This window comes from Leucoraja erinacea, chromosome 12, assembly GCF_028641065.1.
Source record: "Leucoraja erinacea ecotype New England chromosome 12, Leri_hhj_1, whole genome shotgun sequence".
In the NCBI taxonomy this organism is placed as follows: Eukaryota; Metazoa; Chordata; class Chondrichthyes; order Rajiformes; family Rajidae; genus Leucoraja; species Leucoraja erinaceus.
The window spans coordinates 69,980-83,214 of NC_073388.1; the positions used below are offsets into that span (position 1 = coordinate 69,980).

General features: G+C 45.8%; 1 protein-coding gene across 11 annotated transcripts in view; it reads left to right on the forward strand.

Annotated features, from left to right (window-relative positions):
- The window catches only part of slc25a14 (solute carrier family 25 member 14), a 57,281-nt gene that overhangs the window by 28,092 nt on the left and 15,954 nt on the right, over positions 1 to 13,235 (forward strand). For all 11 annotated transcript variants that reach the window (XR_008724298.1, XR_008724300.1, XR_008724301.1 and 8 more), the window contains exon 6: positions 1,150 to 1,274. Coding sequence is in view for 7 of the 11 variants with exons in the window: in XM_055643413.1 (XP_055499388.1) it covers positions 1,150 to 1,274 (125 nt within the window). In the remaining 4 variants the exon portion in view is untranslated. The remainder of the gene's footprint in view (positions 1 to 1,149; positions 1,275 to 13,235) is intronic.

Consider the following 13,235-nt stretch of genomic DNA (forward strand, 5'->3'; position numbering starts at 1 on the left):
GAGTGTGGTATCACGAGGGGGGGGGAGGGAGTGGAATCACGAGGGGGGGGAGTGTGGAAGGGGGGGAAGTCAGGGGGGGAATGTCTTGTCATCACGAGGGGGGGGGAGTGGAATCACGAGGGGGGAGAGTGTGGAATCACGAGGGGGGGATGTGTCACGGGAGGGGGGGGGAGTGGAATCACGACGGGGATAGGGGGGAGTGTGGAATCACGAGGGGGGGTGGGGAATCACGAGGGGGGGAGTGTGGTATCACGGGGGGGGATGTGGGAGGGGGGGGAGTGGAATCACGAGGGGGGAGTGTGAGATGGTATTCACGAGGGGGGGACGAGTGGTATCACGAGGGGGGGAGGGAGCAGTTTAACTGAGTGGAATCACGAGGGGGGGAAAATATGAACTGGTTTCACGAGGGGGGGAGTGGAATGTAGCTCTCACGGGGGGGGGGAGTGTGAATCACGAGGGGGGGGGAGTGGAATCACGCGAGGGGGGGAGTGTGGTCACGAGGGGGGGAGTGTGGTATCACGAGGGGGGAAGTGGAAATCACGGGGGGGGAGTGTGGAATCACGGGGGAATGTCTGGAATCACGAGGGGGGGAGTGGGAATCACGAGGGGGGGAGTTCTTAGTATATTACTGTCATGTATAATCCCGAGGGTAATCATGAGGGGGGGAGTGAAGAATCACGAGGGGGGGAGTGGGAATCACGCATAAGGGGGGGAGTGTGATAATCACGAGGGGGGGGAGTGGAATCACGAGGGCCTTGTTGAAACAAGGGGGGGATTGGAATCACGAGGGGGTATGTCTGGTATCCTTGGGGGGGGCAGTGGAATCACGACTGAGGGGAGTTATGGACTCACGAATGAGAAGATAGCTGAATCACTTGGGGGGGGGTGGAATCACAATTGGCAGAATGTCTGGTAGTACGAGGTTCACTAGCTGTATTCCCTGTGTGGGTTATAGTAAACGGCCACAGAGTCAGCAGAAACAGCCTTCAGCCCATCATATGACAAGTCTCACATTGTCCCATTAACTGGTTTATCTTTCCACCCATTTACTGACTGAGGTTTCTCTTTAAAACAAAAAATCATCAACTTGTTTGAGTTGCGAGCTGTCCCTTGTAGCTCTTCAAGCCGTGTTCTCTGTGTGATTTACAGGGAGTCAGCCTGACAGCTCAGCGAGCTGCCATTGTCGTGGGGGTGGAGCTACCCATCTACGATGTGACGAAAAAATATCTCATTTTGTCTGGCCTTATGGGAGACACAGTTTACACGCACTTTCTGTAAGTTTCTTCCACGATTGAACAGGTATTAGTATATTACTGTCATGTATATCGAGACCGTATTGGAGCTGTGAAGAATACTAGTCAGGATGAGTTAATTTTGCATAAGAATGGGAATTCTGATAAACTGCTCAAACAGGAGCCTCTTGCAACAATATGGAATATGAATGTGGTTATGTCTCTCCTTGGACCAGTTGTGTTAGATTGTGAGGTGAGTTATTGACTGAATGAGAAGATTAGCTGTGCTTAGAGGGGTGGTCATCAATTGGCAGAATGTGACTAGTACAGGTTCACTAATTGTATTCCCAAATTAAATATAGTAAACGTGCCACAGAGTCTTTGGCACAGAAACAAGCCTTCAGCCCATCATGTCCAAGTCTCACATTGTCCCAATCTGCACTAATCCCATTTATCTTCATTTGCTGTCACTTAGAAAACATAGAAAACATAGAAATTAGGTGCAGGAGTAGGCCATTCGGCCCTTCGAGCCTGCACCGCCATTCAATATGATCATGGCTGATCATCCAACTCAGTATCCCGTACCTGCCTTCTCTCCATACCCTCTGATCCCCTTAGCCACAAGGGCCACATCTAACTTCCTCTTAAATATAGCCAATGAACTGGCCTCGACTACCCTCTGCGGCAGAGAGTTCCAGAGATTCACCACTCTCTGTGTGAAAAAAGTTCTTCTCATCTCGGTTTTAAAGGATTTCCCCCTTATCATTAAGCTGTGACCCCTTGTCCTGGACTTCCCCAACATCGGGAACAATCTTCCTGCATCTAGCCTGTCCAACCCCTTAAGAATTTGTAAGTTTCTATAAGATCCCCTCTCAATCTCCTAAATTCTAGAGAGTATAAACCAAGTCTATCCAGTCTTTCTTCATAAGACAGTCCTGACATCCCAGGAATCAGTCTGGTGAACCTTCTCTGCACTCCCTCTATGGCAATAATGTCCTTCCTCCTAGATTTGGAGACCAAAAACTGTACGCAATACCCCAGGTGTGGTCTCACCAAGACCCTGTACAACTGCAGTAGAACCTCCCTGCTCCTATACTCAAATCCTTTTGCTATGAAAGCTAACATACCATTCGCTTTCTTCACTGCCTGCTGCACCTGCATGCCTACTTTCAATGACTGGTGTACCATGACACCCAGGTCTCGCTGCATCTCCCCTTTTCCTAGTCGGCCACCATTTAGATAATAGTCTGCTTTCCTGTTTTTGCCACCAAAATGGATAACCTCACATTTATCCACATTATACTGCATCTGCCAAACACTTGCCCACTCACCCAGCCTATCCAAGTCACCTTGCAGTCTCCTAGCATCCTCCTCACAGCTAACACTGCCCCCCAGCTTAGTGTCATCCGCAAACTTGGAGATATTGCTTTCAATTCCCTCATCCAGATCATTAATATATATTGTAAATAGCTGGGGTCCCAGCACTGAGCCTTGCGGTACCCCACTAGTCACTGCCTGCCATTGTGAAAAGGACCCGTTTACTCCTACTCTTTGCTTCCTGTTTGCCAGCCAGTTCTCTATCCACATCAATACTGAACCCCCAATGCCGTGTACTTTAAGTTTGTATACTAATCTCTTATGTGGGCCCTTGTCGAAAGCCTTCTGGAAGTCCAGATACACCACATCCACTGGTTCTCCCCTATCCACGCTACTAGTTACATCCTCGAAAAGTTCTATAAGATTCGTCAGACATGATTTACCTTTCGTAAATCCATGCTGACTTTGTCCAATGATTTCATAGAAACATAGAAACATAGAAATTAGGTGCAGGAGTAGGCCATTCGGCCCTTCGAGCCTGCACCGCCATTCAATATGATCATGGCTGATCATCCAACTCAGTATCCCCGTACCTGCCTTCTCTCCATACCCCCTGATCCCCTTAGCCACAAGGGCCACATCTAACTCCCTCTTAAATATAGCCAATGAAGTGGCCTCAACTACCCTCTGTGGCAGAGAGTTCCAGAGATTCACCACTCTCTGCGTGAAAAAAGTTCTTCTCATCTCGGTTTTAAAGGATTTCCCCTTTATCCTTAAGCTGTGACCCCTTGTCCTGGACTTCCCTAACATCGGGAACAATCTTCCTGCATCTAGCCTGTCCAACCCCTTAAGAATTTTGTAAGTTTCTATAAGATCCCCTCTCAATCTTCTAAATTCTAGAGAGTATAAACCAAGTCTATCCAGTCTTTCTTCATAAGACAGTCCTGACATCCCAGGAATCAGTCTGGTGAACCGTCTCCGCACTCCCTCTATGGCAATAATGTCCTTCCTCAGATTTGGAGACCAAAACTGTACGCAATACTCCAGGTGTGGTCTCACCAAGACCCTGTACAACTGCAGTAGAACCTCTCTGCTCCTATACTCAAATCCTTTTGCAATGAAAGCTAACATACCATTCGCTTTCTTTACTGCCTGCTGCACCTGCATGCCTACCTTCAATGACTGGTGTACCATGACACCCAGGTCTCGCTGCATCTCATCCCTTTCCCAATCGGCCACCATTTAGATAATAGTCTGCTTTCCTGTTTTTTTTTTGCCACCAAAATGGATAACCTCACATTTATCCACATTATACTGCATCTGCCAAAAATTTGCCCACTCACCCAGCCTCCAAGTCACCCTGCAGTCTCCTAGCATCCTCCTCACAGCTAACACTGCCCCCCAGCTTAGTGTCATCCGCAAACTTGGAGATATTGCCTTCAATTCCCTCATCCAGATCATTAATATATATTGTAAATAGCTGGGGTCCCAGTACTGAGCCTTGGGGTACCCCACTAGTCACTGCCTGCCATTGTGAAAAGGACCCGTTTACTCCTACTCTTTGCTTCCTGTTTGCCAGCCAGTTCTCTATCCACATCAATACTGAACCCCCAATGCCTTGTGCTTTAAGTTTGTATACTAATTTTTTATGTGGGACCTTGTCGAAAGCCTTCTGGAAGTCCAGATACACCACATCCACTGGTTCTCCCCTATCCACGCTACTAGTTACATCCTCGAAAAATTCTATAAGATTCGTCAGACATGATTTACCTTTCGTAAATCCATGCTGACTTTGTCCAATGATTTCACCACTTTCCAAATGTGCTGCTATCCCATCTTTAATAACTGACTCTAGCAGTTTCCCCACTACCGATGTTAGACTAACTGGTCTGTAATTCCCCATTTTCTCTCTCCCTCCCTTCTTAAAAAGTGGGGTTACGTTTGCTACCCGCCAATCTTCAGGAACTACTCCAGAATCTAAAGAGTTTTGAAAGATTATTACTAATGCATCCACTATTTCTGGAGCTACTTCCTTAAGTACTCTGGGATGCAGCCTATCTGGCCCTGGGGATTTATCGGCCTTTAATCCATTCAATTTACCCAACACCACTTCCCGGCTAACCTGGATTTCACTCAATTCCTCCAACTCCTTTGACCCGCGGTCCCCTGCTATTTCCGGCAAATTATTTATGTCTTAAATTATTTATGTCTTCCTTAGTGAAGACGGAACCAAAGTAGTTATTCAATTGGTCCGCCATATCCTTGTTCCCCATGATCAACTCCCCTGTTTCTGACTGCAAGGGACCTACATTTGTTTTAACTAATCTCTTTCTTTTCACATATCTATAAAAACTTTTGCAGTCAGTTTTTATGTTCCCTGCCAGTTTTCTTTCATAATCTATTTTTTCCTTTCCTAATTAAGCCCTTTGTCCTCCTCTGCTGGTCTTTGAATTTCTCCCAGTCCTCCGGTATGCTGCTTTTTCTGGCTAATTTGTACGCATCATCCTTCGCTTTGATACTATCCCTGATTTCCCTTGTTATCCATGGATGTACTACCTTCCCTGATTTATTCTTTTGCCAAACTGGGATGAACAATTTTTGTAGTTCATCCATGCAGTCTTTAAATGTCTTCCATTGCATATCCACCGTCAACCCTTTTAGAATTAATTGCCAGTCAATCTTGGCCAATTCACGTCTCATACCCTCAAAGTTACCTTTCTTTAAGTTCAGAACCATTGTTTCTGAATTAACAATGTCACTCTCCATCCTAATGAAGAACTCAACCATATTATGGTCACTCTTGCCCAAGGGGGCACGTACAACAAGATTGCTAACTAACCCTTCCTCATTACTCAATACCCAGTCTAAAATAGCCTGCTCTCTCGTTGGTTCCTCTACATGTTGATTTAGATAACTATCCCGCATACATTCCAAGAAATCCTCTTCCTCAGCACCCCTGCCAATTTGATTCACCCAATCTATATGTAGATTGAAGTCACCCATTATAACCGTTTTGCCTTTGTCGCACGCATTTCTAATTTCCTGTTTGATACCATCTCCAACTTCACTACTACTGTTAGGTGGCCTGTACACAACACCCACCAGCGTTTTCTGCCCCTTAGTGTTGTGCAGCTCTACCCATACCGATTCCACATCCTCCAAACTAATGTCCTTCCTTTCCATTGCCTTAATCCCCTCTCTAATCAGTAACGCTACCCCACCTCCTTTTCCTTTCTGTCTATCCCTCCTGAATATTGAATATCCCTGGATGTTCAGCTCCCAGCCTTGGTCACCCTGGAGCCATGTCTCCGTGATCCCAACTATATCATAGTCATTAATAGCTATCTGCACATTCAACTCATCCACCTTATTACGAATGCTCCTTGCATTGAGACACAAAGCCTTCAGGCTTGTTTTTACAACACTCTTACCCCTTACACAATTATGTTGAAAAGTGGCCCTTTTTGATTTTTGCCCTGGTTTTGTCTGCCTGCCACTTTTACTTTTCACCTTGCTACCTATTTCTTCTACCCTCATTTTACACCCTTCGGTCTCTACGCTCACACATTTAAGAAACCCTTTCCCTTTAACTCCATCCTCCACTGTCCCATTCAACACCCCACCCCCCTTATTCAGTTTAAAGCCACCCGTGTAGCAGTGGCAAACCTGCCTGCCAGAATGCTGGTCCCACACCTGTTAAGATGCAATCCGTCCCTTTTGTACAGTTCCCCCTTACCCCAAAACAGATCCCAGTGATCTAAGAATCTAAATCCCTGCCCCGTGCACCAGATCCTCAGCCACACGTTCAGGTCCCGTATCTCCCTGTTCCTGCTCTCGCCAGCACGGGGAACTGGAAGCAAACCGGAGATAACAACCCTGGAGGTCCTGCTTTTCAACATTTTTCCGAGCTCTCTAAAGTCACGTTGCAGAATATTCATCCCCTTCTTTCCGACATCGTTTGTGCCGACATGCACTACCACTTCCGGATGTTCACCTTCGCCCTTGAGGATTTTCTGCACTCTGTCCGTGACATCCTGGATCCTGGCACCGGGAAGGCAACACACCATCCTCGCATCCCGTCTGTTGCCGCAGAAACCCCTGTCCGTACCTCTCACGATGGAGTCTCCCACTACTATGGCCTTGCCTGCCTTAGGCCTTTTTGGTTTTGGCTCAACAGCCCTATTCGCATCACAATTTCACCACTTTCCAAATGTGCTGCTATCCCATCTTTAATAACTGACTCTAGCAGTTTCCCCACTACCGATGTTAGACTAACTGGTCTGTAATTCCCCATTTTCTCTCTCCCTCCCTTCTTAAAAAGTGGGGTTACATTTGCTACCCGCCAATCTTCAGGAACTACTCCAGAATCTAAAGAGTTTTGAAAGATTATTACTAATGCATCCACTATTTCTGGAGCTACTTCCTTAAGTACTCTGGGATGCAGCCTATCTGGCCCTGGGGATTTATCGGCCTTTAATCCATTCAATTTACCCAACACCACTTCCCGGCTAACCTGGATTTCACTCAATTCCTCCAACTCCTTTGACCCGCGGTCCCCTGCTATTTCCGGCAAATTATTTATGTCTTCCTTAGTGAAGACGGAACCAAAGTAGTTATTCAATTGGTCCGCCATATCCTTGTTCCCCATGATCAACTCACCTGTTTCTGACTGCAAGGGACCTACATTTGTTTTAACTAATCTCTTTCTTTTCACATATCTATAAAAACTTTTGCAGTCAGTTTTTATGTTCCCTGCCAGTTTTCTTTCATAATCTATTTTTCCTTTCCTAATTAAGCCCTTTGTCCTCCTCTGCTGGTCTCTGAATTTCTCCCAGTCCTCCGGTATGCTGCTTTTTCTGGCTAATTTGTACGCATCATCGTTCGCTTTGATACTATCCCTGATTTCCTTTGTTATCCACGGATGTACTACCTTCCCTGATTTATTCTTTTGCCAAACTGGGATGAACAATTTTTGTAGTTCATCCATGCAGTCTTTAAATGTCTTCCATTGCATATCCACCGTCAACCCTTTTAGAAATAATTGCCAGTCAATCTTGGCCAATTCACGTCTCATACCCTCAAAGTTACCTTTCTTTAAGTTCAGAACCATTGTTTCTGAATTAACAATGTCACTCTCCATCCTAATGAAGAACTCAACCATATTATGGTCACTCTTGCCCAAGGGGGCACGTACAACAAGATTGCTAACTAACCCTTCCTCATTACTCAATACCCAGTCTAAAATAGCCTGCTCTCTCGTTGGTTCCTCTACATGTTGATTTAGATAACTATCCCGCATACATTCCAAGAAATCCTCTTCCTCAGCACCCCAGCCAATTTGATTCACCCAATCTATATGTCGATTGAAGTCGCCCATTATAACTGTTTTGCCTTTGTCGCACGCATTTCTAATTTCCTGTTTGATACCATCTCCAACTTCACTACTACTGTTAGGTGGCCTGTACACAACACCCACCAGCATTTTCTGCCCCTTAATGTTTCGCAGCTCTACCCATACCGATTCCACATCCTCCAATCTAATGTCCTTCCTTTCCATTGCATTAATCCCCTCTCTAATCAGTAACGCTACCCCATCTCCTTTTTCTTTCTCTCTATCCCTCCTGAATATTGAATATCCCTGGATGTTCAGCTCCCAGCCTTGGTCACCCTGGAGCCATGTCTCCGTGATCCCAACTATATCATAGTCATTAATAGCTATCTGCACTTCAACTCATCCACCTTATTACGAATGCTCCTTGCATTGAGACACAAAGCCTTCAGGCTTGTTTTTACAACACTCTTACCCCTTATACAATTATGTTGAAAAGTGGCCCTTTTTGATTTTTGCCCTGGATTTGTCTGCCTGCCACTTTTACTTTTCACCTTGCTACCTATTGCTTCTACCCTCATTTTACACCCCTCGGTCTCTACGCTCACACATTTAAGAAACCCTTTCCCTTTAACTCCATCCTCCACTATCCCATTCAACACCCCACCCCCCTTATTCAGTTTAAAGCCACCCGTGTAGCAGTGGCAAACCTGCCTGCCAGAATGCTGGTCCCACACCTGTTAAGATGCAATCCGTCCCTTTTGTACAGTTCCCCCTTACCCCAAAACAGATCCCAGTGATCTAAGAATCTAAATCCCTGCCTTGGCAATTCAAGCAAGTGTCGAGATGCTTCTTATAAACCACAAGTGTCTCTACCTCCACCACCCCCTCAGGCAATGTGTTCCACACAGCCGCAGCCATAGATTTCCCCTCTAATCTACTCTCAATTTACTACCTCTCACCTTAAACGATGTGGTCGTGCCTTTGATGATCATGTATAAGGAATTATTTTTTACCATATCTCCTTCCTTAATGTTCTGATGGCATAAAGATGGAGAGATTTACTTTAAGGGTTGAGGTGGAAGAATTAAATTTGAACTTTTAGAAAGCCTTTGATAAGGTCCCACACAGGAAATTAGTGGGCAAAATTAGAGCACATGGTATTGGGGGTAGGGTATTGACATAGAGAGAATTGGTTGGCAGACAGGAAACAAAGAGTAGGATTAAACGGGTCCCTGTCAGAATGGCAGGCAGTGGCGACTGGAGTGCCGCAAGGCTCGGTGCTTCTGCAGTTGTACACGGCCCTGGTGAGACCATATCTGGAGTATTGTGTGCAGTTTTGGTCCCCTAATTTGAGGAAGGACATCCTTGCTATTGAGGGAGTGCAGCGTAGGTTCACAAGGTTAATCCCCGGAATGGCGGGACTGTCATATGAGGAAAGATTGGAAAGACTGGGCTTGCATTCACTGGAATTTAGAAGGATGAGAGGGAATCTTATAGAAACATATAAAATTATAAAAGGATTGGACAAACTAGATGCAGGAAAAATGTTTCACAGCCCTCCCAGACCTGGTGTAGGTCTGGGAGCGCTGTGAAAGAATGTCCTTCCTCAAATTAGGAGACCAAAACTGCACTCCAGATGTGGTCTCCCCTGGGTCCTGTACAACTGCAGAAGGACCTCTTTGCTCCTATACTCAACTCCTCTCGGTATGAAGGCCAACATGCCATTAGCTTTTTTCGCTGCCTGCTGTACCTACATGCTTACTTTCAGTGACTGATGTACAAGGACACCCAGGTCTCGTTGTACTTCCCCTTTTCCTAATCTGACTATTCAGTAATCATCTGCCTTCTCATTCTTGCCACCAAAGTGGATAACCTCACATTTATCCACAGATATGAGAGGAGTTGATATGAGAGTTAGTGAAGACAAAAATACAGCACAGGAACAGGTCCTTGTCCACAATCTCTGTGCCGAACTTGATACCAAGTTAAATTAATCTCTTCTGACTGATGATCCATCCATTTCTTGATTAGTACAGGTGTCAGAGCATATGGGGAGAAGGCAGGAGAATGGGGTTAGGAGGGAGTGGTAGATCAGCCATGATTGTATGGCGGAGTAGACTTGATGGGCCGAATGGACTAATTCTACTCCAATTCCTTATGACCTTATACGCCTCCAATATCTGCATATATTTGCGGCTAAAAGCTTCTTAAGCTGCTTTATATCTGTTTCCACCACTACCCCTGCTTGCATTGGCGACATTTTGCACGTGGGAATGCAGAGGAGGTTCAACAGGAGTTTGGGCAAAACACAAAGTGCTGAAGGAACTCAACGGGTCAGCCAGCAACTGTGGAGGGAATGGACAGGCACATTTCAGGTTGGGGCCTGCTTCAGACTGAAGAAGCATCCTGCTGCTAAATTTTGCTGAACAAATCAGTCTGAAGAAAGGTCATGGCCCAAGACCTTCCTTCCTCAGATGCTGCCTGGAGCACTGAGCATCTGCAGTTCCTTGTGTCTCCATTTCACCGGGATGTTGCCTAGATTGGAGCATGTCAGTTATCAGGACAATTTGAACACATTCCCTAGAGCGGAGGAGAATGACGGACACCTGACAGAGATTTATAAATTCGCCAAGATAGACACAAAAAGCTGAACTCAGTGGGTCAGGTAGCATCTGTAGAGAACATGGATAGGTGACGTTTCACAGAGTGCTGGAGTAACTCAGCGGGTCAGGCAGCATCTGTGGAGAACATGGATAGCTGACGTTTCACTGAGTGCTGGAGTAACTCAGTGGGTCAGGCAGCATCTGTGGAGAACATGGATAGGTGACGTTTCAGAGTGCTGGAGTAACTCAGTGGGTCAATAAACAATAGACAATAGGTGCAGGAGTAGGCCATTCGGCCGTTCGAGCCAGCATCGCCATTCAATGTGATCATGGCTGATCATCCCCAATCAGTACACCGTTCCTGCCTTCTCCCCATATCCCCTGACGCCGCTATTTTTAAGAGCCCTATCTAGCTCTGTCTTGAAAGCATTCAGAGAACCTGCCTCCACCGGAAGAGAATTCCACACTCACCACTCTCTGTGAGAAAAAGTGTTTCCTCGTCTCCGTTCTAAATGGCTTACTCCTTATTCTTCAACTGTGGCCCCTGGATCTGGACACGCCTAACATCGGGAACATGTTTCCTGCCTCGAGCGTGTCCAAACCCTTAACAATCTTATATGTTTCAATGAGATACCATCTCATCCTTCTAAACTCCAGAGTGTACAATCCCAGCTGCTCCATTCTCTCAGCATATGACCGTCCCGCCATCCCTCGAATTAACCTTCTCAACCTACCCTGCACTCCCTCAATAGCAAGAATGTCCTTCCTCAAATTAGGGGACCAAAACTGTACACAATACTCCAGGTGTGGTCTCACTAGGGCTCTGTACAACTGCAGAAGGACATCTTTGCTCTTGTATTCGATTTATCTTGTTATGAAGGCCAACATGCCATTTGTTTTCTTCACTGCCTGCTGTACCTGCATGCTTACTTTCATAGACTGATGTACAAGGACCCCCAGATCCCGTTGTACTTCCCCTTTTCCCAACTTGACGCCATTTAGATAGTAATCTGCCTTCCTGTTTTTGCTACCAAAGTGGATAACCTCACATTTATCCGCATCTGCCATGCATCTGCCCACTCCCCCAACCTGTCCAAGTCACTCTGCATTCTCATAGCATTTTCCTCACAGTTCACACTGCCACCTAGCTTTGTGTCATCTGCAAATTTGCTAATGTTACTTTGAATCCATTCATCCAAATACCCCACTATTCACTGCCTGCCATTCTGAAAGGGACCCATTAATCCCTACTCTTTGTTTCCTGTCTGCCAACCACTTCTCTATCCATGTCAACACTCTGCCCCCAATACCATGTGCTCTAATTTTGCCCACTAATCTCCTCTGTGGGACCTTATCAAATGCTTTCTGAAAGTCCAGATACACTACATCCACTGGCCCTCCCTTGTCCATTTTCCTAGTTACATCTTCAAAAAATTCCAGAAGGCTAGTCAAGCATGATTTCCCCTTCGTAAATCCATGCTGACTCGGACCGATCCTGTTACTGCTATCCAAATGTTCGGCTATTTCATCTTTTATAATTGACTCCAGCATCTTCCCCACCACCGATGTCAGGCTAACTGGAACATAATTCCCTGTTTTCGCTCTCCCACCTTTCTTAAAAAGTGGGATAACATTAGCTACCCTCCAATCCACTGGAACTGATCCTGGGTCTATAGAAAATTGGAAAATTATCACCAATGCATGCACGATTTCTAGAGCCACTTCCTTAAGTATCCTGGGATGCAGACCATCAGGCCCTGGGGATTCATCAGCCTTCAGTCCCATCAGTCTATCCAACACCATTTCCTGCCTAATGTGGATTTCCTTCAGTTCCTCCATCACCCCAGATCCTCTGGCCACTACTATATCAGAAAGATTGTTTGTGTCCTCCTTAGTGAAGACAGATCCAAAATACCTGTTCAACTCATCTGCCATTTCCTTGTTCCCCATAATAAACTCACCTTTTTCAGTCTTCAAGGGTCCAACTTTGGTCTTGTTTTCCTCTTCACCTACCTAAAGAAGCTTTTACTATCCTGCTTTATATTCTTGGCTAGCTTACCTACATACCCCATCTTTTCTTCCCTGTATTGTCTTTTTGGTTATCTTGTGTTGTTCTTCAAACATTACCCAATCCTCTTGCTTCCCGCTCATCTTTGCTACGTTGTACTTCTTCGTACTGTCCCTGATGTCCCTTGTCAGCCATGGTCGTCCCTTTCTCCCTTTGGAATCTTTCTTCCTCCTAGGAATGAACTGATCCTGCACCTTCTGTATTATTCCTTGAAATACCTGCCATTGTTGTTCCACTGTCATCCCTGCTAGTGTATCTTTCCAGTCAACTTTGGCCAGCTCTGCCTTCATGGCCCCCTAGTCCCTTTATTCAATTGCAGCACTGACACCCCCGATCTACCCTTCTCCCTCTCCAATTGTATATTAAACCTGACCATGTTATGGTCACTGCCTCCTAATGGCTCATTAACCTCGAGGTCCTTTATCAAATCCGGTTCATTACATAACACTAAATCCAGAATTGCCTTCTCCCTGGTAGGCTCCAATGCAAGCTGCTTTAACAATCCATCAACTCTACAAAGTCCCTTTCTTGGGGTCCAGTACCAACCTGATTTTCCCAGTCTACCTGCATGTTGAAATCTCCCATAACAACCACAGCATTACTTTTACTACATGCCAATTTAAACTCCTGATTCAACTTGCGCCCTATGTCCAGGCTACTGTTTGGGGGCCTGTAGATTAGTC